At 38.2% G+C, this 26,879-nt stretch overlaps 1 protein-coding gene across 12 annotated transcripts in view; it reads right to left on the reverse strand.

Annotated features, from left to right (window-relative positions):
* OSBPL8 (oxysterol binding protein like 8) overlaps nucleotides 1–26,879 on the reverse strand; it is a 95,292-nt gene that overhangs the window by 8,456 nt on the left and 59,957 nt on the right. For 11 of the 12 annotated variants that reach the window (XM_054840875.1, XM_054840967.1, XM_054841196.1 and 8 more), the window contains 16 exons: nucleotides 26,667–26,737; nucleotides 21,818–21,898; nucleotides 20,845–20,946; nucleotides 19,551–19,754; nucleotides 14,821–14,905; nucleotides 13,501–13,663; nucleotides 9,994–10,228; nucleotides 8,426–8,610; nucleotides 7,576–7,657; nucleotides 6,764–6,862; nucleotides 6,229–6,325; nucleotides 5,779–5,877; nucleotides 4,210–4,307; nucleotides 2,780–2,869; nucleotides 2,069–2,205; nucleotides 1,561–1,746 (listed from right to left, as the gene is read on the reverse strand). In XM_054840875.1, the coding sequence (XP_054696850.1) occupies nucleotides 1,561–1,746; nucleotides 2,069–2,205; nucleotides 2,780–2,869; nucleotides 4,210–4,307; nucleotides 5,779–5,877; nucleotides 6,229–6,325; nucleotides 6,764–6,862; nucleotides 7,576–7,657; nucleotides 8,426–8,610; nucleotides 9,994–10,228; nucleotides 13,501–13,663; nucleotides 14,821–14,905; nucleotides 19,551–19,754; nucleotides 20,845–20,946; nucleotides 21,818–21,898; nucleotides 26,667–26,737 (2,014 nt within the window). Of the gene's footprint in view, nucleotides 1–1,560; nucleotides 1,747–2,068; nucleotides 2,206–2,779; nucleotides 2,870–4,209; nucleotides 4,308–5,778; nucleotides 5,878–6,228; nucleotides 6,326–6,763; nucleotides 6,863–7,575; nucleotides 7,658–8,425; nucleotides 8,611–9,993; nucleotides 10,229–13,500; nucleotides 13,664–14,820; nucleotides 14,906–19,550; nucleotides 19,755–20,844; nucleotides 20,947–21,817; nucleotides 21,899–22,369; nucleotides 22,584–26,666; nucleotides 26,738–26,879 lie in introns of those variants that run through there. The other variant, XM_054841376.1, reaches the window with a different exon arrangement.

The following is a 26,879-nucleotide window of genomic DNA, read 5'->3' on the forward strand; positions in this document are numbered from 1 at the left end:
GGAGACAAGAAAAGTACTCAGGATTCTTGTACTCTTCCCTATACATACACTTGGGCCACTGAGCCAATATTGCCATTCTTGTATAGAAAGGTGAAGGATTCCCAGGTTTAGCCATGGGAGTATACTTCTAGCATCCATGGCTTCAGAATTACTTAACGCATAGTGTATCATCTTTGGATGTTTTACTTTTACAACCCCTGCAATATAGAAGCATGTTGTGTATTGAAAAAGAATCAGCAGAATGTGGGTGTTCTGCAAAAACCATCACTAGTAAAAGGCTCAGCCCCAAGCTGACTTTTGCAAGCAGTGGTGAGAACACAGCATGCATCCCAGGAGTCAGGGAGACAGCTACATCTTCATCTTGTGATCCAGATCATCACACAAAGAGATTCACAGACACTCACGTGCACAGGGCATGTTTGACAGCTGAGCAGAGCCATCTGGTCCCAGCACTAACCATTGCTGTAAACCTGTTATTCTCAGAGTTATTCTAACATATAACAAATTAAATAGTTCAGTTCAAGCAAGCACAGGCTTTTCTGATTTCCAGAAACTAGATTTTCTGATTTCTAGTGGGTATGCCCTAATATACTGTATTTTCCAGCCTGGGAAAATCTGTGTCACTGCTCTGGTCAGTCTGGGGAGAGGGAAAGGCGCACAATGCATCCCAGAATGCCATGCCCAAGAAACTCTAGAACATGGATTTGTAGAGGCACATAACCATAAAGATAAAAAAGAAAAAGCCCATTGCAGTGGTTACATGAAACATGGTTTGCTGCATTAGCCATCATTGCCTGTTCAACATTAAAAGGGCCAACCAAGTTCAGCTAAAAATTATGCCTTTTAATTAAAATACATAAATAAAAATATCAAATAGCATTGCGTTTTTCACAGGTGTCCTAGTTTTGGTTGGGATAGGGTTTTCTTCCTGGTAGTGGATACAGTGCTGCGTTTTGGATTTAGGATGAAAATGGTGTTAACGCACTGATATTTTGGTTGTTGCTGGGCAATGTTCACAGTAAGACAAGGACTTTTTAGCTTCTCACACCGCCCCACCAGCGAGGAGGCTGGGGGTACACATGAAGCTGGGAGGGGACACGGCCAGGACAGCTGATCCCAACTGCCCAAAGGGATATTCCATATCATATGACATCATGCTCAGTATATAATTTGGGGGAAGTTGGCTGGGGGCACGACCACGGCTTTGGAACTAGCTGGGCATCAGTCAGCGGGTGGTGAGCAACTGTACTGTGCATCACTTGTTTCACATATTCTTTTATCATTATTATTATTATCTTTCTTTTCTGTCCTATTAAACTGTCTTTATCTCAATCCATAAGTTTTACCTTTTTTTTTCCCAGTTCTCCCCCCATCCCACTGGAGGATGAGTGAGCAAATGGCTGTGTGGTTGTTTTAGCTGCTGGCCGGGTTAAACTGTAAAAACGAGTTTGAACTCAGTTATATATCTGAGTTCTTTTGCTCCTGAAACCACAGGAAGAGGCTCAGCAACAGTACCAAGCGTTTAACAAGCAGTTTTCGTTACAGCACTTCCAGACTCACTCAGCATATTTGTAGTGCCATTCTCCTGTGACTGAATCCTGATCGAACAGCTTGCATGTCCACTCTTCGCCCTTAAGTTTCCTCTCTTTGGCACTCTTTCTCTGAGCTTCTTCCAGAACGTATTTCTCTTGAGTAGCTTCTGTTTGGTCTTTGTTATTTATTGCTCTTGTCACTTGTTGCCAAAGCCTGACAAATGAGCAATATAGAGAATTACAATCTGGTTGACAGAAATAATTGCAAACATTGCCTTAATTAAAGGCTAAATAAATGGAACAACCTCTAAACAGAATATTACCACGTTGTAATATATGTTTTATTTACATTTCCATCAAGACTTTCCATGATTGTAAGGTTTGTAAATAATGATCTTGTATTTAATGGTGTTGCTTTCTTGTTTTACAGGCCAATATCAGCAACCATGGGAAAGAGAAACCATAATTTGTTCATAATTTGGAAAAGATGATGAGTTTTGTCAAAATAATTAGACATGGTTATAAAGTGAACTTACTTCTCTGACTCAAAGTCATCTTGCTCTTCAAACTTCACTGTGTATCTAGGTAATCTACGCTGCTTGATATCAGATGTCGGGTTCCAGAATGTCTCTGAAACATCTGTCTTCTTGTCACTAATAGTAACTTCACTGTCCTATAACATATATAATTCAGTTACCTTAATTGTAATAATCTCAAAGAGTGCCAAAAAGAACACAAAAGGGAGTAATATGCTTTTTTTTTTTGGTAATGAGAATTTCTTTTGGATGCATGTAGTTAAGAATAATTAGATACACTAACTTTAAAATTCAGTTTCTGCACTCTGTGCTAGTTCTAACTTGGAACATAGATGCAGTGGAACCATTACCATGTCCAAAAACCAGCAGAGCCAGTGTCATCTCACCAGAACTGAAACAAATTTAAACATTTCATGTTGGTGCCATAACAATTCTTCATAGTACTAACACATATACTAAAAACATTTCACAAGCTGAAATTTATTTTCTTCATCAGCTACTCAAATGTACGCAACTTTTCCACCTTTTAACAGTTGCAGGTAACACCATGTTGATTCTGTACTTTCTTGAGAACTACCTAACTATAGAGATTCTTCCTATAAAAGTGGTACTTAACTCTTTTAAACCTGAGTCTTTTTTGTAACTAAGTGCTATTTTCACCTGTCCCAACTATCAGCCAAAATTTATAAAATACCATCACTCACTACTTACCCAGTGACCCTCCAAAATAGCCAGAACTTCTTTGCCAAGCTTAATTTTCCCTGATATTTGGTTAACACTGTCATTGTTACCCAAAAAAGGCTGCAAAACAAAAAGAAATGCTTTCATGTTTATTTTAATAGCAAATTATTTTTGTATTTATGTTTAGGGTTAAGGAAAAAAAATGAGTTTATGAAATGTGATGTAAACAGCCCTAATGGCGTTCAATATTGTAACTTCTGCCTAGTTAATGCCCCAAACAAATCTAAAACCACAGTACGTTGTTCTCTCATGCTGTATTTTCTTAAAAGATTTGCTAACTATCTAAGAAATGTGGAAAGAAAATGGAAAATAATGCAGAAAACCGTGACTCAATTGTATCCTGAAGGACAGTCATTTGCTACGTTAATTTCATCACTTTGCGAAGGACTATTTGTTACTAGAGATTAACTCTTGCAGAAGCGACAACAGATATGATTGCCAGGGATTTTCTTCATCTGCACAAGTATCCTGTGGGCTGATGAGGCAAAAATATCCATTGACACAGCCTCCTAACTTCTATGTTTCCCCTATAATTTCAACAGAATACTGTTTCCCTCTCCACATGCACACTTAACAACTATTTGTTCAGCTTTAAATCAGTTTCTCCCTCAAAGATGGCAAATGTACTTTTCAGAAGTGCAAGCCATCCAGAAATAGTTTAGATATCTTTAGTTAGCTGGTGTGAGTGGGGAGGTGCTCCTACAGCACACACAGCTGCCAAAAACAGTCCATGTAAACTGTTGCTTAGCACTGGGCATGAGGCTGATATAAATGCTAGCCAAAGCCTTTGCATCATCTTTATTTGAGGTGTCACGAGTAGCTTAAATTTACCCAGGATGGAAGAGGGGAACCTGGGTCTGAGTTCTCTTCCAAGGGCTCTCCAGGAGTTTAAAAAGACCCTGAACATTTTTAGAGAATTAAAAACCACTGAAGTATATTAACAACAATACTCAAAATACCTGAACCACTGATCAGATCACGAAACACTTCCCCTGTTCTTACACTTTCCTAGACACACACTGCTGCCACTGCTGGAGATAAGACAGACAGAGATAAGCTTTTTCCCCCACTAGAGTTGTTCTTAAGATTCATACAACTAGCAATATGCTTGCATCTCTTATCACCAGAGATGAAGACAGCACTGTAAGTTTCAGTCAAAACCTCTGGACCCAGAAGAATACATTAAGAAATGACAATATAATTCCCCTTTTAAAAAAAAAATACTATTTGCTAGATACAGATAACTGGATATGTAGCAGTTAAAATGAAAATTCCTCAGTTTCCAAAAAGACAATTGCATATTAAATCAGATCATATCTAAGGAGTGACTTAATAATTTTTTTTAATTATCATTATGCTCATCCTCCTTCTTATGCCCACTCAGAACATTTACTACTAACCTTGAGTTTGAATTCAATTGTTGCACTGTAGCCAGTTTTCTCACAGGTGATGTTGACCGTTCCCCCAAGCTCTAAGGTCATTGTGCCATAAAGAATTCCTGCAAGAGAAAAAACAACTAAAATGAATGTTTATAACTGAACAAGACAAAAAACCTAAGATCTTTGGGCACAATTCCTAGAGTAAACATGTCTGTGCCAGAGGAAAAAATCATCTTTTCAGATGACCTTTTCTAATGATAAGCATGATCTTTCTGCCAAGTAAGATAACCCAAACAGAAACAAAAAGATCTAAATGAATTACAGATAAGCAGGAAAACCAGTTTATTAAGACATATCTTTGGCAAGCATATGCTGCTGCCTCCAGCAAGGGTGGTATTTAGTCTTATTGGAGATGATTGGAGGAGGGAAGCTTTTGAGGTTAAGATGGGAAAATAAGTCCATGACAAAGAGAGCAAAGAAAAACTGCACTTGAACAGAAGTGGTATGTACAGTCAGACCACAGGTGAAGACTGTCATGGACAACCAATATAAGACAGCAGTGATCACCTCCCTAAAGACTTTTAGAACTGCAAGGTTGACAATGCTGAGCACCCTTTCTTTCCCATGATTACTGTCTTTCCCTCTGCAATCCAGTGTTTGAAACACCAAATATATTTTACATACAGTGGATGCATGTGCAAATATGTTTTTTTCACCATGCACATTCTTCTTCCCTGCATGTTCTTCTACCTTTCTCCCTCTCTAACAGCTTTATTAGTCACACTAGTTCTCCTTCTTCCTGTTTGACTTGAATGTATGTATATGTTATGTGCTTTTTAATTGTTAGGTATTATTTTTGTCACCAAAGCCATAAAAAAAAATCCAACAGAATATTAAAAACATCCATGAACAATGGAAAGAGAAGAGCCTACCAAACTAATATCAAATTATCTAATTCTACTAACTGATTTTCATACATCTGAAATGAAAATATAGTTGCTGACGATAAGGCTTCTGAAAGCATTCTGGCAGAGAATACACGGGTAGATAAACATGAATAAATAACAGTTTAAAAATCAGCAATTCTGCAATGTTTTTTGTACTACTACTGATCTTCCAGAACACTTTACAAACTACTGATTGGCTTCCCACAGTGAAATTAAAGACAAATGGTCACAATTTACACTCAAATCACACAGTGAGGTGTGGGTACTACATTGCCTTTTATGTTTACAAGAGGAAAACATTGGAAAAGCTCAAAACTGATTTTTTTTTTTTTTCAGAAAAGCAACTCAAACAGTAAATTACTGCCACATAATGACAGATAGCTATATATATGCTTTTACTATGTAAGAAAAAAATGTTTTTCTGTGTCAAAAAATGGATCATTGCTTAAACAACAGATGTATTTTTCTCCTGATAAAATATGTGGAAGCCTAGAGCCACCAATGTGGCCAATGTTCAGAACACTCTATTCAGATGACAAGTTCAAATCCAACACAGTATACTATTTAGAATAATGAACTATTTAGAATAATAAGCTTCTGTTCTCATAACATTGCCATCTAGAGAATGAAAAAAACCCACTACCTTTACAGTGAGCATATGGCATTGTCATTACATAATCTTCTCCCCTGTTTAGGAATGTTAGCCGTCCTTCTCCATCTAGGATCGCAGATAATGAATTCCCTGAAATTCAAAGACAGAAAAATCACATTTTTCAGCCTGCAAGACAACAGTCAACATTTGCTAATAACTGAGCAATAAAATTAAGAACATCAGTATATTTAGAATTGCAATCTATCCTTCCTAGTGAAGCTGCTATAATGCACAGCCTCTCCAATTAAAAATTAAAATACTCCAAAAATAGAAATTTAAATTTCAAGACCAGTAGCAAAAACTTTGCAAGGAAAGGATAACACAATGATCAAACCCCTGATTCTTCTAACAACTTTCTTTCATACACAAAACACAACTCATTTGCACCCTTTTTACACTCCTCAATAAAGGTACAACTGAAAAAAACAACCCATTATTTACCATAGAATTTTGATTTGGCCAGAATGCTACCACTAAGGCAAAAACCATCCTTGCGGTTGCTAACATAGAAGGCAGATATTGGAGGATGATGTGATACCTGTTGGAAAAAAACACATATTTAAAAAAAAAACAAAAAAAGAACATGCAATATTGTATAAACCTTGAGCTAACAATGACAGAATGCAAAAGTCAAACTGCACATAATAGAATACAGTTAATATATATATGAAATGTGACTATAATCTTCAGAGATGAAGATCAAGCAAACACTTACTGAATTTCAAGAGTTAAGAAAATTAGCACCTGACTTTTACTGGAGGAAGAGGGAACAGAAATGCTGGAAACACCTTTCTCTCTGTCTCTCTAGAAAGACACACTTAAAAGAGCCATCTGTAAAAAAACTATGCTCACCAGGAGAGCTTTTTGGATACTATTGATATATTTAAATAAATTTTCTGAAACTATTATATCATTTGGCTAGCACAAAAATGCATTTATTTTTCCTAAAACCATTTGTTCCGGTTATTGCAGCTACCTGTTCTGCAATGTAAAAAGTCTTGCTATTCGTCCTTGGATGAATCCACATGCAGCGGAAAGTCTCACCAAGTATGGGATTGTACGGCTTTTTTAGTCCCTAAACAGAAATAGAACAGAGAGTAACCATACAATGCGGGTACAGAACTCACAAAATACTTTCAGTCTGTCACTGAATGTAAGACACAAAAAATAGATAATCATAATATATATGCTAAAGTACATTGTACTTGATTTCATCATTTGAATATTATGCTCAGTTACTCTGCTCTTCATTCTAAGGAAATCAGCATAGATTTACTATATCGGCTAAACTATTCCAGGCTACACATAAGGACAAACAGAATATAAGATTTTTTTTTTTTTTTTGTAGGAGAATTACTACAGACTTTTTGTCTGAAGTTAGGCAGTAAGTACTTTCTTCTTTCAATACTGTTTCCCACCAACATGACTATAAAGAGTATTTAGCATAAAGCTAAATGAAGAAGTGGAAATTTTAATCCTCCAACTGCAGCATGTTATCGCTGAAGAATGGTAAACATAGAACTGGCTCACAAATAGAACTTTATCACAAAATGTTTAGTTCAACTTCTACTCCAAGGGAAAAAAGCAATTGAATATAGTCTATTTTGAGCATGGCTAGGGACCAAAAAGGTCCATGATGCATTTATGTAAATAATAAAAACTTAACCTCGCTTTTAAAAAATGCATAGCAATATTGTTCAAAAAGAAAAACTTACTCCAGCACATCCCTAAGCGCTCAAACTAGACACAAGGACTAAAGTAAAGATGAGATAATATGTGAAAGGACACCTTTGGCTTTTTGTAGAATCCTGACAAATACCACTTCACTACTTTTTTCATGCGGTTGTAAGCATTCTCTTCGAGAGCAGCTCTATGAAGCAAACAGAACACACAGATCAAATATCAGTATTGTTTCAGTCATAAGACACTATCAATTGTTGTGATATATCTTGAATGTAGGAGCTGACTAAAACAAGGTTCTTTGATTTGCAGTACTGTAAAACTTTCAGCCTGATCGCATCAAATTCAAAGTTTTCAAATAATTGTCTGAAAATGAAAACCAAACAAAAAATCAGAAGTGTTTTTTTCCATAATTGAGTCTGTTCTTTGTAACATTAAATCCTGTTCCACCCATTCCATTTATAAGATACTACTTTAGAGAACCGGCCTACTCACGTACAGAACTCAAATTTGAATAATATTTCAATTTAAAGTCTTTAATTTATTAGTTACGTTTAAGCAGGCAACTGTAAATCTGAATGGAACTTAACACTGTATTGAAAAGGTGAACTGGTAATGTTTTACCATTTGAAATATTCCTCCTAGAGAAAAAAAATTAAACTAATTTTGAGAAGTCTTCTAACCAGTCTCCAAAAGCTAAACCAGAAATATCTGCAACAGAATTGCTATGAAATTACTGAGAGGACAGACTTCAAGATGTACCATTTGAGCTCTCAGGCAGTTAGCTTTCAGAAAACAAGGATATCTGATAACTGATACATTGCCAGACAAACATTCAAACTCTAAGCAGTCAACCATGTTGTTTAAGTAGACCAGATCAAACGTTTCAGTGTACACTGTTACCCCATTTTAGTTTAAAAAATGAGAAGAATGAAAACTGGAGATAGGATTGACTCACTCAGACAGAAAGTCTGCATGGTAGTAGTAATCAGACAGCTTGTCCAGGAAAGAACGAGGTTCCAAGATAAACGTAGGCAGTACAACCTTGGACAAGTCCATTCCTGGCCGGACTTGCTTCAGCAGTGTCCAGATCAGACTTTTGTTTTCTTCTGACACTACTTCTGTCTGAGCAGCCTCCCCTGCCTAGGATGAACAAAAAACTGCTTACAGAAAGGAGAAAAAAAATAATCCTCCACAAGATGGGTCAACACACTCTAAGGATGCAATAACAATGGAAAATGAACCACTTAACGTGAACCACTCAGAGAAGCTGAAGCAACTATGGGAGAAAAATCAAGCTGCTGTAAATACACTTATGACACATCTTTAATGAAGTACGATAGATATACTATTCAGCATGAAAACCTGCATTTGTTTTCATCAGCCCTAAAACAGAAACGTTTGCGGTAGAATGTTGTTCAGAAATCCTCCCTTGGTCCTTTCCTAGGCATCAAGTACATTACCCTGTGTTCTCAGGTGCAGGACTTATGTAGCAAAGGGCTGTTCATTCTGCCAACTTTTCCCCATCATGAAAGTTGTCACATTTCTGCTTTTCACTGCCTTGACCCATCAACAGTATCAGTGGTTTTCCTTAAAGAAAGCTACTACTTAGGGGTAAGTGAGCAAAACCAGCAGCCACACTCCAATATGCTCCTTTCTGTTCAAGAAGAGGGGAGATATTCTTTATAGTTTCTGAAATCAAAACCAAAGGTTGTAAGAAAAGCATCTCTCTTTTCAGAGCAGTTCTAAAATGCATACTCAAGAATTTATTGTCAACTTAAACTCCTCGACTTTTCCTGAACTACTGCTTCTTCTAGAAACAATACTAGAAAGCAATAAAGCACAAAGTATTTAGGTTCCATAGGTATGCAAAAAAATCTCATAGCACTTGAGAAGATAGGGAAGATTTGTGAAAAAGCTCATCCCAATTTATGTTACTAAGTTTTTCTGGTATCTTTATAGCAAGTGAAACATACAAATCCCTGTCATATTTGCCTGTGTAGATACTGAAGACAACCTGCAGAAGTGGAACGGCAGCTCTAGGGCATCATAGTAGAATGCTAGGTGACATGAGAAACACAGCAAGCCTTCCACTGAATTCTGCAGACCCCACAGCTGCTTAACTCCTTTCTAGAAAAACAGAGGTGTCACCTTGCATTAAAATCTTCAACTTAAAGATTTTTACTTGAAGAAAAAAACCCCAGAAGTTAATAAAAAACAAATAGAAGTAACAACAAAATGATGGGTAGACACGGTCAGCTTCTGCTGCAGGTGGCCCTTTCAAACTGAGCACCTCTGTCTAAGCCATATTCCAGATAATCTCATTATCTCTGTCAAAATCTCAGGCACAAGCACAAGAGCAGCAAAGCAGAGCAGAACATGGGTGAACAGAACTTTTTTCCCCCATTATTGCTGAAAATAGGAAAGCCAATCCTGCAAGTCAGCTTTCAAGTGTAGCCTGACCCCTAAAATACCAGCTTTCTATTTGGAGAAGCTGCTTGCTCACTACTTCAACAGCACTTTTACCTCCCCGAGTTCTTCATGACTCTGTTCTAAATAAGTAGTTTCTTTGATATCAAGTGGCTCTGGATCGATGTAAGAATCATCCTGTCGCTCCGATGTGTCGCTATCGCTTTCTTCGCTTTTCCCCAATCCATCATTGTCAGATTCCTCGTGGTCATGGTCATTTTCCTTATCAGATTTGTCAGAGTACATATCTTGATCTTTAAAGTGATGCCTTTCAATTTCACTGTCATTTAACCTATAAAAAATAAAAGCTAAATGAATCTTCAACTTCACACAATAATTTCATGTTTCCAAACCAGGAGCTAAATAAAATACACTCTAAAATTGGCAATAGCAAGCCTGATCTAGCAGCAATGTCAAACTAGCTTTCGGTGGAAACATATAGGATGTACTCTTCTCACTGAACTGTCAAACGCACCAAGCTTAGAATAGTTCAGTTGGAAGGGACCTACAGCGATCACCTAGTCCAACTGCCTGACCTCTTCAGGGCTCACCAAAAGTTAAAGCATGCTATTAAGGGCATTGTCCAAATGCCTCTCAAACACTGACAGGCTCGGGACATCGACCACCTCTCTAGGAAGTCTGTTCCAGTGTTTGACCACCCCTTCTGTAAAGAAATGCTTCCTAATGTCCAGTCTGAATTTCTTGTCACGCATGAATCATTCCCATGTGTCCTGTCACTGGATCCCAGGGAGAAGAGCTCAGCACCTCCCTCTCTACTTCCCCTCCTCAGGAAGCTGCAGAGAGCAATGAGGTCGCCCCTCAGCCTCCTTTTCTCCAAACCAAAGTCCTTAGCTGCTCCTCACAGAACATGCCTTCCAGCCCTGTCACCAGCTTTTTTGCCCTATTCTGGATCCATTCAAGGACCTTCACATCCTTCTTAAACGGTGGGGCCCAGAGCTGCACACGGTGCTCCAGGTGAGGCCACACCAACGCTGAATACAGCGGGATAATCCCCTCTTTTGGCCAGCCGGTGATGCTGTGGTTGATGCACCCCAGGATGGGGTTTGCCCTCTTGGCTGCCAGGGCACACTGCTGACTCCTATTGACCTGCTGCCAACCAGCACCCCCAGACCCCTTTCTGCAGGGCTGCTCTCCAGCCACTCCTCTCCCAACTTATACTTGTGTCCAGCCTTACTTCGTCCTAGATGCAGAAGCCAGCATTTGTACTTGTTAAATTTCATGCCATTGATCACTGTCCAATGCTCCAGTCTATCTAGATCCCTCTGCAAGGCCTCCTGCCCCTCAAGAGTCAACAGCACCTCCCAGTTTGGAATCATCAGCAAACTTGCTAATGGTGCATTCAACTCCTACATCCAGATTGTTGATAAATATATTGAACAGAACCAACTCTAGAATTGAGCCCTGAGGAACACCACTGGTGACTGGTCACCAGCCCAATGTAGCACCATTCACTACACCCCTTTGAGCCCTGCCATTCAGCCAGATCTTCACCCAGCACACTGTGAACCTGCTCATCTCACAGCTGGATAACTTGTCCAGAAAGAAGCTGTGAGGGACAGTATCAAAAGCCCTACTAAGATCCAGAAAAACTACATCCACCACCTTTCCCTCATCCACTAGTGGGTAACCTTATCATAGAAGGATATCAAATTAGTTAAACAGGACTTTCCCTTTGTGAACCCACGTTGACTGTGCCTGATGATTGAATTGTTCTTTAAATGCCTTTCAACAGTAGCCAGTATAATCATCTCCATAATATTTCCAGGAACTGAGGTTAGACTAACAGGTCTGCAGTTTCCTGGGTCTTCCCTCATGCCCTTCTTGTAAACTGGAATAACATTGGCTAGCTTCCAGTCAGCAGGGACCTCCCCAGCCTCCCAATGGTAGATGATTGAGAGGGGTCCTGCCGTAACATCCACTAGTTCTTTCACTACTCTGGGATGAATCCTATCAGACCCCATGGACTGATACAGCTGGTCTCTTATGATTTCAGTGTCCACAAATGGAAAGTTACTGTTCCCACACTCGTGCTCCTTCAACTCAGAGGACCGGGCAAGCCTAAGCTCTATTGATATTATTAAAGACTGAGGCAAAAATAAGCATTGAATGTCTCCACTTTTTCTTCATTCCTACTTTTCAGATGACCATCTTCAACAAGTATCGGTCCAATGTTTTCCTTGGACCTTCTCTTGTGATTAACGTAGCTCTCAGCTGAAGCTAAAATTGCTTTCACCTTTCTTCTCCCTCTCCTGCAAACTCCATTAAAACTAGGCTTGCAGCTTTTGTTGCTTAGATAGTTAAGCACACTGAATACTCTTAGAATAGGCTATATCCAAAGATCTACTTAATTAAACCATTAGTCTTAATTAGACTTAACAGTTGTAGCTAATTGCTGTGATTGTAATCTGGGCCAGCTGCTGATATTAAACTACTATTTATGAGTACAGATCCCCAGCTGAATTGTACACAGCAGTTTTATTGTTTCCATGAGATAACAGAAGGAGCAAAACTGTAGCTGAGCCTGCTTGGTCATCTGGATGTGACCTTCAATATGGGCCGGGGGCAATAATTTGCCTTTTCTGTGCTTTTGTCAGACTACATGCACCAGAAGGAACTGCTTTTCTCCTAGTCCAAGTCTTTTGTCTCAAATACAAGAGCATACTCTTAAGAGCAGTATAAAATTCCTGTCCACCCAGAAATGACAAATGGGCAGCTAAATCTCATGGGTAGGAGGGGTTATTTGAAATAAATTTACATCCACCTGAAAGTACATCAAATTGGTGGAAGATTACTGAGTGAAACCATGCACAGGGCAAGCTTCAGACCCAATTATTTCAAATAAAGGACTAAACCTTTTCTATTTTCTAATGTACTTTAGTACCACAATTGAAGTGTTTGAAAATACCATTCATTCGCCATGCTTGTTTAATATTTCCACAAAAGCTTATGCTCCCAAAAATCTGGCTGAAAGTATCTACTGAAATAAACAGGGAGTTACTCAAAGGCACTCAGGCATTAGAGACCAGGTGATACCACATAATTTCAACTTTTGTGCATTTAATTTAATATAATAATAAGGTGACTGAATCAGTATTCATCCAGCTGATGATTCAAAGCTGAGACATGCTGGAACCATTTAAATAACAACAGGATTATTCATTTCTTTAACCAAAGAACAGCAACTTATATTCACATCTACCAACTTTTGTCACATGTACCAAACTTCTTATTTTCAGGTGAAGCTAACAAGAGAGACCAATTTCAAGATAAAAAAATTTAAAACTTTAACAGTTTAACTGAGCACTTACTGATGTGATACTCAACTTTAAGTTCCTTGGGCCAAACTTTCCTCTGTATCCACTTTGCTTGAAAAGATTTTTTCATTTTATCCACATACAATGTAAAACTCAGTGCAAACAAGGCATATAAAGAGAATTCAGGAACAAAAAGAACTGCAAACTTAGAAAGATCCTCCCTGTGGAGACATAATCACTACAAGGTTCTGCCAAAAGCACAATCAGGTTTAGTAATTAATTCACTTACGGTAAGTTTTCTCCACTGTGCAAGTTGTTAGCACGAAGCAGACCATAGAGAGACACATGAGTAGTGTCTGCTGAATCGTGTTCTTTACCTTCTCTAATCATTGTACGTTTAAGCAGACTTGAACATTTCAGTGCCAGCTCCAAAGCATCCATCCAACACCTGCCTAAAGATAAATTTATTATTAGACTAAAAATTAAGGGTTTAACTGAACTATACAACTTCCATTTCCTAATTTCACAATCCTTTTAGGTCTGCTTACATTGCCTTTGAAGACACTCTTCAGAGTTGTTCCATGTTACATGCATTGGATTTTATAATCTGGTGGGGACATAAAAACAACTCACAACTACCCAGCTCTGGTACAAGGGATGCTTCAGGGTAGGACAAGCAAGGTAAATCATGATTCTGTTAGAGCATATTCCAGAGTTTCTTCCTTAATGCAAGTATGGTTCCATCCAGGCCCTGACTGTTGAATTCCTCCAAAGTTGCCTGCAGACCTGCTCTAGTTCTGAAGACTAAGTAACTGCATCAGTTGGCAAAATTTACTCATGTAATACAATAATAATGTGGAAAAGGAGCTATAATGATAACATATAAATGTCATTTCAACATTAAATAACAGACATTCTAATTTTTTTTTTCAAGTAACTAAACAAATGTGTGCAATGTTCTTGCTCCTTATTTCTTCATTTCCATGTACCTAACCCATTTTTCAATACAGAAGGCAGAGTCCTTTTTTTAAAGTCTGCAGGGGTATGTTTAATGAAGCAATAGGAGGAAAGCAGCCGCTAAAAAGGTGACACAACAGATTCAAATTTTGTTTCCACATTGTAACCTTTGAAGATGGTTGCACTGATATTGACTACCACCTTCCCAGTGATGAAGGGTGGTACAAAACTATATTTTGAGGGAATTTTTACTACTAGAACTCTGTGCAACTGCTGCACTTTATAATACACAAATGCTTTCATTAGAAAGAAAGTATATCCACATTAGTACTTTAGAAAGGTGCTAGCTTGAGTATTTAGACATACATTAATATAGTTAAATCTGAAATAAACCCTTCCCCCTCTTCTCCCCAGCCAACACAAGGCAAATGCAATGAGTTCAATGACAGTTTCTTCAGGTCAAAATTTTCCTTTAATAACCATGAAAAACTACTAGTACCAACACAACTGAATACACTAAGTTAAGGTAGAACCTTAACAATGATTAAACTGCAATCACAGTACTGTAATAGACATGGTAATACAACCGAAGCCATCTCTTTCTAATCATTAACTGCTGTCACTGGGGAAAAACACCAAAATATCTATTTACCATCTGATTCTGAAGCAGCTCGGATGATCAAATAACTGCTGGGCAATGGCTGAGTTATAGAACCAACTGCTTCGCCTTTGGGACCCTTGAAATACACAAAACAAGCAACAGCATCAGATATTTTAATTCAGTTTTACAGTTTATCATTCAATGTAATAACAAGCTGACACACTGCAGGGCTATTTACTGTCACTCAGCAACATCTAATGAAGACATGAATGGAAAGATGGACAGCCCTCTTTTACTGGATTTCTTCTTCAAATACTTCATTCAAAGTATAGCTCCCAATTCAACCCCATTTTAAAAAGAACGGTCTTTGGGATTCAATTACTTTTTGGTGGTTGGTGGGCTTGTTTTCTGGTTTTGTTTTGGTTTGGTTTTGTGGTTGGTTTTTTTTGTAAATCAGACCTGGCATAGTAGCTTGGAAATGCTCTGCTGATGCTACTTATGGCAAGATGACAAAAGCATCAAAAGAAATGCCATGGGGGAGTCACCCTCACTGTCCTGGGATTCCTGCAGATGGGTGTAGGGAGGTCACAAGGGACAAGCCGTTCCTTTTCAGCTCAGTATTTCAGCTGAAGGGGTAATATTGAAAGCAAGCAAAACAAAAGACATGTCTGTGGGGTTAAGAGAGTTGATTTACAACAGATGCTGCCTTGTAGAAGACCCCACATTTGTACAGCAACTGGCTCTTCCCCCTCCAGTCCTACTCATTCTCGATGAGAGCAATCCTCTCGATTCCTACAAGGATGCTGCGGTTCACAGCCGAGAGAAACACGAAGGCAAGCCAGACCCCTGCAGAGAACAGGAGGCCCTTTTCAGAGACCCACTTCATGCTTATTTTACATGACAGTGTGCTTGGTGTCTCAGCAGCACTCTATGCTCCAGAACAGCAAGATTTTTGTCTGTCTTCAGAAGACAGATGAGTCAATTGAGATTTAGATAAAATGGAAATAATCCTCCCACCCAAACACTATGTATTGCCATAGGAACCCACTCATCCCTTCTCCCTCCTTCCTTCCCCTTCAACCTCTCTACCTATCCATCAGTCAATTCCACACAATATTTAGGTGCCTAACTGTAGGCTTGGCATTTAAATAAGAAAAAAAAGATCATGCCCAGGTCCATAAAAGACATTTAGATGCTTAAGTCTCTCTATAAAGGGTATCAGCAGGACACCATGACATTATGTTCAACTAAAATACACATAGAGGATGTCAAATGCCAAAGCTTAATTTTCACTATGAAGTTCTTCCCATTCCAAATGAAAAGAAAAATAAATCCAAAAGACCTTTCCATTTCTGTTGAGTTTTATTTTGTTATAAAATGCTAACCAACCATTTTAAAGCCCCTTCAAAAAAGTTTACCTACGGTAACTTTAGGACAACTGATAGGCAAAGAGGGCTGTATTAAACATACTTGAAGCTATTCTTGAAAGCTGAGTTAAGCCTGCCTAACTGATGAATTTTAGTCTGGACTGATTTCCCCCAGATAGAAGCCTAATGAAAAGCCAGTACAAGGCTTAGAAGAGGGAATTGGAAAGCCAGCAGAAGTTTTGAGCAAAAGCAGATAAAGGCAGATATTTTAGAAGCAAGCAAATGAAACAGCCAGAACATTTCTGAGGGCGAGAGGCGGGTAAACGAGAAGTCTTGGCAGCACTTAAATACCAATACAGGCAAGCTAGTGCTGGTGTAAATGATGTTCAGAAACTCCCAGACAGTCAGTACGGAGTAACAGCAACTTGGGTGTTAGAAACAAGGTTCCAAACCTCAGTCCCCTTCCTAGCGAGCCGAAAGGTGCACCTATGAAAAGTCTTTGGTGAAGCGGCCACACAGGGATCAGGATTTAGTGAGTTAGGAGAACCAGAAGGGACAACCCCATGCTGGAGCACTCCTCGCCCTGAGGGCAGGTGTGCAGGCAGGAAAGAGGTCCCACTCTCTCCGGGCCCCTGGGGAGAGGAGAGCATGGCGGCACAGTGCAACACCAGGCAGGGCTGGGAGAGGCACTGGGGTGCTGCACAGAGGGGACAGCAGTGCCGTGGGTGCACCAGCGCCGTGCAAAGGCATCAGCCATCACAGGTCCTCAAAACTCTCAGGTCACAGGACACAGACAAAGGGCAGACCTCTGCCCGTGAGATCTCCCCTTTAGGGTTATACCATGGGCATGCAGGGTACACTACTTATTCTGTACCAAACAACTATAATTTAGAGATGAAGTGTGGTTTTGGTGTTTGAGTTGGGTTTTTTAATGAAAGAAAGCTATATTCCCATAGATGCTTTGACAATACATTGATTAAAACTGAATGAATAATTTGCAGCAAACATTTAAGTAGGTTGACTTATTTGGGAATAACTGCTCGTGGATCTAGATTTCCTCTAATTGATTACTGTTCCACAAGCACTGGACATTTTTCTTTGATATCACCCATTATGTTTTAAAAATCAATTTTCAGTATGTTAGTGTTCTGTACAAGACAGACATTAGCTTCCATTTATTAGGTGACTTTATCTGAACTGTGTCTGTTCCTGACAAAATGATGGCACAACTACTCCAATACAAGGTAATGGGCAAGTTAAAAATGCCACTAGATTAAAAGAAACCCAACAAACTCTGAAGTTTACTTCCTACATAATATTTGTGCCAATAAAACTCAAATGCCATGAATATCCAGAAAAAGCAATAAAAACTGATAAGCAGTCACACTTGACCAAATTTACTTATGAAAAATTATTTGCAGTAACTTTTCTAGTTATTAATTTTAGAAAACTGAAATGGCATCAGGACCGGGCACACGAGGAAGACAGAACAAGGTACAGTGCACCAGCTACCTCAGAGTGCAGGAGGAACATCAAAGACCACAGCAACAGGCTTAAGGGAGCGTGTGAAGTGACTGGCCACAAACTACTGCAGAAGAGAATTTGCAGTCTGCCAGAAGGACACACTATGGGAAGTGTGTCCAAGTGAGAAAGTCTCCTGCAGTACTTACACCTGTGTAAATGTTTCTTGCAATGTCCTCTTCCTGCACTGACTGCAAACAAGGCTCATTTTGCCTTATACTTCAGGCTCGTTTGAGTAAATCTACTCTGTAAATCAGTCAATTGCTATTACGCTTATGAAAGTTTGCCTCGTGATAATAAATCTGTAACTAGGATGTTATAATTGACTAGGTAAGCAAGGCAGAAAAAAAGTTTGAAACTTCAAGGCCTTTCATGTAATTAAATCCAGTAATTCTCAACTGCAAATAGCCATACCAAAATGAACAAACGCCACTCCAGCTCTCAGCACATTTAGAATGGACAATATCAACTTGTTCATGTTCAAAATTTGACCTACCTTAAAAAAGTAAAAATCTGGTGGGGCATGTCCTCTAAATTCTAAATATCTAGTTAAAAAAACAAACAAATCCATTTCTCATTGCCAAGCAATAAAGAAATATAAGATTGATTCGTGATCTTCTGGAGACAGGCCACCACTTTGCAATGTATGTACACATGATCATAAATAATTAAATCACATTATCACCAAACCCTATAGCTTTGAAAAAGGATATGAAGTTTGTGTTCTGCAAATGTGAGATCATCACTAATTAGTGAAAAGTCCTCCTAAGCAATATTAAAATAAAATCATTCAAAAGAATCTAGAAAAGACTTTATCTAAGTTTGGTAAATTTAGGTAACGCTGATAACGATAACAATGCAGAGAGACCACAAACAAAGATCAGGATTATACTAGCTGACTTCCCAGTCTGAGATAAGGCAGACAAAATCAATGCAGCATATTTGACAGATGCGACAGTACATCTATATCAATTTAAGATTCAGAAGATACAATCTCATAATTAGTAGCTATCTTAAGATGTATGTTGCAGAGGGCATAATTAATTTATTATGACAAGGGTCCTAATAACATACAGTAATTTCATCTAAAGCAAGATGTCACTTCAGGAGGTAAATATGTTCACTTGTGCTGTGCTTTCACACCCCCTCTCCATATGCAAGCACAAAACAAGGACTACAATAGTTTGTTTACTAGAGTATAAACAATGAGTAATAGCAAACATTAAAGATTCTTACCAGAAATTGAAATAAACCTTTGCTGTGCAGAACACACTGTGATTTTCAACATTTACAGATAAGAGCTGCTCACAATATTATGCCATGTATGACAAAGCAAACAGACAGCAGAACTGAAGGTGAACATTTATCTTTCTAAAATTGTAGCCAAGAAGGAACACAAATGGCTATCAAGATGCTATATAAACTATTATTGCACAAGGAAGTAATTTGAATTTCTACTCTTACAAGCAAATTGAACTAGGCTGACGTTTTATTGCATAAATATAGGGTTGGAAGCCAAGAAATGTTTATAATATATCTCAACTCCTCCATTTTAGCAAATCACTTCCCTCCTTAATTTCGCAGATTTGACTGATGTAAAATACAACGTTACGCACTCATTCCTTCCATTTACATGATTGTCAGTGATGGCATTAACCACTTTAATGGCATCCCTCAGCACACCACACTTCTGAAGCTATTTAAGTATATAGAGCAGCATAAATCAAATACATTTCGTGATGAAGAGGACTAGATGTGGAAGGCTTATATTCAGAATAAACAAACCATTAAAGTTATAACGGAAAACGCAGTTCAGCGTTTCATTAAGATTGTCTTTACTCATAGCTGGCTAATGCTAGTCATCCATTAAGAATCATATGTGCTACCACTAACCTTTATAGCCCATATGGACTGCTCCAAAGGATGAAAGAGTTTGAAACAAAAGCCATCTTTTTTAGAAGGCCTCTCAATGAGTTCACAAGCGTTCAGGAGCACTGTTCCTACCCACTGGCCATTTTTGGGGGTTTTGTAAACAAGCAACACTCCTGGTTTCAGTACACACCACAGTTTGGTCCAGCTTTTCAAGGTACCACGAATCTAGAAGATAAATAGTTAGAGTTAAGTGAAGCCAATACCAAAGCTGCCCCCCTTAACAAAACAAAAATTTAAATTGAAATTATTTATTTGTTTTTATTTCAAGCAAAGTTTATAAGGTCTATCAAAAGTTTACCCAGGTTTATCAAAGACAATACAAAGGTACAATTTTAATGCTCACTCTTCTATTTTTTTCTTGATGAATACTTATTCTACAAATGTGTATACATACATCCAGATATGGGAAGTACAGCAATTTATCTGAAACCTTCATGAATTTTCCTATCCGGAACATATTTTACCACTAGCATGAAGACAGAATAATCTTTAGAAACAGAACTCCTCTGAAAACAGGGCAGATGTCAGATAAGTAAAATAGGATATTCACAAAATAACTCAGTTATACTTGAATTTTTTAGGAAGAACCTCTTACAGCAGCTGTTAGCTTCAACCCATATGTGAAACATAAGATCCTGAAGAAACTTTTTCCAGGCAAGCTATTGTTTGGAGCTAACTATAAAAATGGGTAACAGATCTTTTTTTCTTGTATGATTTACAAGGAATACATTTACAAACTTAAGGAATTATACAGAAATATATAAACTGCACTACTGTTGATGACACTGACTGCTATCTTTGAGAAATTAATTCCTTACTTTTGGTACCAGTATTAGAGGTCAGTTAGTTCTTACGAGAGGAAAGAAAAGCTACCAGAAAGAAATACAGAAAGAAATCTGTATTTGAATATCTAATATGACTTGAACCACTTTCACTATTGTTACGGACATAACAGAGTTTCAATTCGAAGTGTAAAATAAAAAGGACAAAATAAACATTGTAAAGCCAACTCATCTGAAGTTAATGGCTATACACACAAGATGCATGTGACTATGGTGACTGCAGTAAGCGGGAGCTAGGTTCCTTCATTATTCCCCTAGGATCTGAGCACAGAGACCCTGGGATGCAATTAGTGGCTGCTGTGCTTGTAGAAAAATATTAACAGCAAGTAAAAGATTGAGCCTTTTCCATTGTGGTCAGAAAGCAGCAACCAGCTGCTACATCTTCAACTCAGGTTTCACACTTGGATTCTGACCTTCAACCAGTCAGCCATAACAATAACTGATGGGTCTGTGATAGTGCTAAGTAATTCTTTTGTAGCTCTCTTCTTTTCTTCTCTGTAATTTTTCTTTTGAACCTGTAAATAATAACAAAAATATTTCCAATGCCACAGCCATAAATGAGTAATCAGAGCACAAAAAGACATCTATCAATGCAAGCTGGGGAAAAATGTACTAAATTCAATTTGCAATACAGATACAGAGGAAGCAGCTTTAAAACACAGTATTTGACTTCCAGGTGTGAACAACTATTTCAAGGTCTGTTTTGAGAGCAGCTACTACAAAGCCAATTTCAGATTCTTCTGCGATTTGCTTTTAAGACTGAGGACTTCGAAACTCCTGTTAGAATCGCAGGGAGAAAACCAACCAACCAACCTCCCTCACCCCCTTTCTTTCCTGGTGTAAGGTACAAAACCAGATTTGGGCCAGATTTGGCTGTACAGGTACATTATCTGATCAGTAGTCTTTACCCACCAATTACTCTCCTTCCCCAGTAGAAATCTGCAGCAATGTATTTCCCTTTTAGAGGCAAATAATTTTATATTTCGCCTGACGCGACATCTGCCAAACAGTGGAGTGTGGTCTTGTTACAACACAGGGGAAGAAGGCAGTAGAAAAAACATAGGGACTGCATGCAAATTGTACTTTCGATAATGCAATTCATCATTTCATTGCATGTAGGTGTCCTGAAGTCCCTGCCAACCTGAATTATCCTATAATCTTCTGAGTTAATCTTGTGCTATCTTAAAGATTGCATTATAGAAGCCCATACTCAAGTAACATACAATAAGGTTTGAAGAGAATCAACACCACTACTTCTAACAATACTTCAATATTTAATAAGAGGTCTCATCACTACTTGGCATTTTTGTCTTCTCATTAGAGAATAGGGTAAAACTATGTGAATGCATTTGTAGTCCATGAGAAGTTACTTGGAAATTAATTCACCTTGAGAGATTCTTTTTTTGTAAGCTTGCTTGAAGATAAAGAGATGTCCTTTTCAGAGCCATTGAAAAGCTTGGATTCAGACTGAAATTCAGAAAATGCATAATGAATAAATGACGATGATAGATACAAGGATATATTACAGTTGCAGGCACTTTACAAAGTGTTTGAAGTGCACAGTTATGTTTGTAAGGTTCCCATTCTCACTCACTTCTCTACTGTTTCTCCCACTTAACAAAAAAAACGAACTACAACTTGTAACATGAGCTGTTCACCACCTATTTACAGGGTGTTTTTTCATAAGGGTTTTATGAGGAAGAAGTCCGAGATTCCTCCAGGAGAAACTGAACTACATGCAGTAAATATTTAGCCCATGTAGTCTGTTACTTTGTATGCTGCAGTCTTGACTAGTCAGGCATTATTTTAACAGAGAGAGAAGGTTTTAGAAGAATCCCAGTGTTTAAACACAGAAGTCATTCTCATGACATACGAATTCCAACATCTTTATTCATAACTTGGCAGCTCCTCCGAATGGATTGCTATAGAGGCACTTACCCCATGACCCATGAAGGAAAATACAGCCTCTTCAATCTAGGATTCAATGCTCTATAAATTACCAGAGTACAACTGACCACCAACGGTACTCCTTCTGCTCCTTCCTCCCTAATCCCACGCTCTGATTACTTTTTGCAAGTCATCTTCAAGAAGCTCACAGTGGCAATAGCCAGGGGAACAAGACTCAGGTTAGTTCATGAAACCCAAGTTCTTGTTCATGGCAGGACAATATGCTGCCTCAGCACCACGTGATTTCTCCCTCCCACCTCGCCTCACATCTTGTAAGGTTCAAAGTTTATTCCTTGGTATCTGTTGCCTACAAGCTGAAAGGGAATTAAAGCTATCAAAGATTCATGGTGGGATACAGAGCTCTTATTAAAAAAGAGAGGGGAAAAGAGAGAGGGGAAAAGAGAGAGGGGAAAAGAGAGAGGGGAAAAGAGAGAGGGGAAAAAAGAGAGGGGAAAAAAGAGAGGGGAAAAAAGAGAGGGGAAAAAAGAGAGGGGAAAAAAGAGAGGGGAAAAAAGAGAGGGGAAAAAAGAGAGGGGAAAAAAGAGAGGGGAAAAAAGAGAGGGGAAAAAAGAGAGGGGAAAAAAGAGAGGGGAAAAAAGAGAGGGGAAAGAAAAGAGTCTGTCACAGAGTTATGTCATTTCTCTTGCAACTCAGAGAACACTGAGTAGGTATCCACTATATATAAACTTTGGGTAAATTATGAAGAGTTGCATTTCTTTGTGCACTGAAACATAAACCTGATGGACCCAAAGTTCCTGCCTAGTCCAAAAAAACCCAAAACCAAAAACCCAAACAAACAAAAAAACCTCAATGTAAACATCTAAACTGTCCTTAAATTTACACAGTTTATGAGAACTGCTTCTCAAGCTGTTCAACATTTCTGACAAGTCATTTCAAATCTCACAATACAAGGCAAAGTCTATTCACCGAATTTCTATTTTTGGAATACTATAAAATGACAGTCAAAAAATGTCCAAGTTTTGAGAAAACTTACTGCAATAATAAAAACAGCGCATGTGAGTACTCTTTTTCAGAAGTTGCTCAAACCAAATAAATATAAATTAAAGATTTACAAGTGGAACAAAGCAATTTAACTTTGATCCTACTTTGATGCCTTTAATTCAGAACTAAGACTTTACAGGAGTCTACTTAGTTAGCTAGTGTCAAAAAGATGTGCAATAATGGGCAAAAAGGAATTTTATCTCAAAATCATTTCAATGATACGTAAATGTTCTCTAACTTCCACATACATCTTGGAAAAATGAAGGAAACATCTTTAATACAAAATGAAGATATGTTCTTAACACTAACACTGTAGCTTTAAGACAAGCATACAACTTGAAATTTAATTCCTCTGTCTAGAAGTTGAAGGAAATACAGTACTTTAAATGTAATAACAGAAGAGGGAAAAATGCTTATCACTGTCATACAAGAAGAGGTAATGAACTCGTTATGCAAGCTATAATGGAGCAACTTAAGTAAAACATTCATAAATATTCTAGTTGCTCACTAACAGAAAGCTAATGCAATCTAGAGGTCATGCATGTAAAAGCTCCAAACCAGTAAGTAGCACAGGTTACAAAAACTCATTTTCTCAGTATCTCAGTTTTAAAGCTCGCTAATATGACGCTGAGTAAAGGTCCGTTATTTACCCGTCCAATGGATTATGAGACAGATCAGTGGTTCGTATATTTTTAAGCTAGTAACTTTCTCAGTGTTACATCCACATAAAGTGAATGGGATCAAAATTTAAAAGAAAACATTTTAAGAGAATCTACTGCAACTCCCAGATTCTGGGCAAGTCTCATCACTGCTTTTCCATCCTTATTGAAAAAGAAGGGCTGCTACTTTACTTCCACAGCTGTGACAGACAATTAGCATCTTCTGTTAGCCTGAAGTGGGTTATAAAGGAACCACTAGTCTTATCAAGCTCCACATGCAGTAATGGCAAAAATAAAGATGAAGAAATATATATGTTAGGAAAAGTAGGAATACTGGACTCATCTTTGATAGTAGAAAGACACAAACAAAAGTAATGGCAAAGCACACAAACACTTAAAGAACAAAAAACAAAAAAAAACCCAAGGAAGAGAAAAAACAAATTGGATAGTCAAAGATAAATGATTAATAGAGTCTGAAATAAATCCAAGTTAAAAGAGACAGTATTAACTTGATTTGCAAGTCAAAAATGATTTAGAGGTTTCTGGACCAACATAAATATTTTGATCAGAAGCGAGCCGGATGGTAAAGTATGCTTCCTCAGTCTCCCTGACAAGTGAGGCTCTAGGATGCAGTAAAGCTGAAAGACACACAGTTCTGTGACTCCAAGTCAGATGTAAGACACCAACAGCTTGAAATGCTTAGCTACACGCCACAGAACTGCAGCATCAGCTGCGGAAACTAACCTGCTCACCCCAGTGCAATTCTGATTATACCATTTAAAGCAGGAAAATGCTCCCTTTAAGTCTCTTTGATTTCCTTCGATATCTCTTTAACGTTTCTCTTTAAGGCTCTGACAGATGACATACCACAGAAAAATCTGTGTCAAGACCCTGGGTGCAATCCCCCTGTCCCCCAGGGCTGTGGCTGCCTGTGCCCAGGGCAGCTCTGATGGACTGCAGTGCTAACCTTGCAGCAGAGCGCTATGGAAAGAGCAAGCTGGGCACGAAAGCAGCGAGGAGCGGGCATCTCCCCGGTTCCCTTGGGAGCTACCCATCTTCAAGCTCAGGTCCTCACCTTCCCCTACAGAGCAACCCACGCCTGCTGTGCCCTGACAATCTGTTTAAGTGTCTGTTATGACATTGGCCTCTCTAAAAACAGCACAAAATAGAAAATCCCACAGCAGGGTAATTTAAAGCCTTTAAACTCTATCCTGTAGCAATGTCCAAATAAGAAAAACAAGTGAACTTAGCTACTCCATTCAGTGATCAAACCATACACAACTTCCCTCTTCACAAAATGCAGTCTTTCCCTCTTCTCTTTAATCTTTAATGTCTTGAAGAGAAAGAGACGCCTGTTTTACGAGACAGCCAATTTAAAATAGTTTTTTCTGGAATTCCACATTCTAAATACATAAAAAGCACTAGATAAAAATTCAGTGCATTGACATGCCAGGCACTTTTGCTGACCAAAATGTTCATGCACTTTAAGAGTTACAATAGGCCAACCAATAAAGAAGATTGCATCAGAGCAACCTACACAATGTCCTGAAACTGACAGCTTCTATAACTGTAACCTACAAATTTAAAAGGATTTGGGAAAGGAAGAATTAGCTATGGTAGATTTTTCTCTATGCTACTACAATGAGTTTTTGCACGTATGTCTAATCATGTGCCTCCTATTTCAATACCATCAGTAAAGAACATTTTACTCTGAATCAGAATGCTACTGCAAACTACTCATGTAAATAACTGTGATCAGAACAAAATACAGTTCTGGAAAGAAAAGACCTGGGATCCCTACATAAAAAAGACTCTTTTTGGTTGCTTAGGTAGTTCATGTTTTCTTCCTTTCTAAAGTTTAGCCACCCCAATATTCTATGGTTTTGGTGACTGCAGTGTCCATGTCCTAGCCCCACTTTGTACGTTCTCAGTTTTCACTGCATCTCAGTGAGCCTTTTCCATCTTGGGAATACAGAGTGATGACTGTGAATTTACTTGGCTCCTGTCTTTTCCATTTCTATTATCAAGACTCACAGAAAGCATAAACATGCATAGCAATTATATCTAGTTTAATATTCTACTGAGCATGCTTTCCTTTGCACTCTCATTGCCTCAACTAAATGGGCCTTTATACTTGAATTCTGAGGTACAGAAACCCTTGCAACAGACAGGACAACAGATTACACTTAACTATGCTTTCTCTGGCAATTTAAGCCATTAAACTAACTCTTTTCCAATTACACTTTCTTTAACATTCTTAGAAGATTTGCTACAGCTCAGTGAACAGCATCTTCATCTACAGCTTAAAAGGATTTTAAATTCTGTTCCATAGCAAGAGTTGGCCTCCATCCATCGTTATATTTGGGGAGGCAACATCCCATCCCAAGATGACTGTGTGAAGACTCCACGTTTCACTTTCACTCATTTGAACTATAGGTTTTATGTGACATCATCCTGAGAACTATATTAAGAAATTCCCTTTAACCTTTATATATTGCTGAATCTGAAGAGTAATCTTCAAGATTATCTACAACAAAAGTTAAACACATTTGCATTTAATTAAAAATTCTCTCAACTTCTTTGCACACTGACATTTTTAAGCCAGATTAGGAAGCTGCTTTCCTTACCTTGCTTTTTGACATAGAATGTGCTGTATCCTCTTTGCTTTGTGACACATCGTCCTTCCCTTTTTCAAAACCTTAAAGAAAAGACAGCATTGTTGCAAATGATTTATAGATATAACATTTTATATGAGCTAGCCTTTGAAATACATTTGCAAATTGTGTTTTGCATAAAAAAGTGCAAATTGGATTTTCAAACAACATATACAAACCAGTCCA

This window comes from Grus americana, chromosome 1 (assembly GCF_028858705.1).
Source record: "Grus americana isolate bGruAme1 chromosome 1, bGruAme1.mat, whole genome shotgun sequence".
Classification (NCBI taxonomy): Eukaryota; Metazoa; Chordata; class Aves; order Gruiformes; family Gruidae; genus Grus; species Grus americana.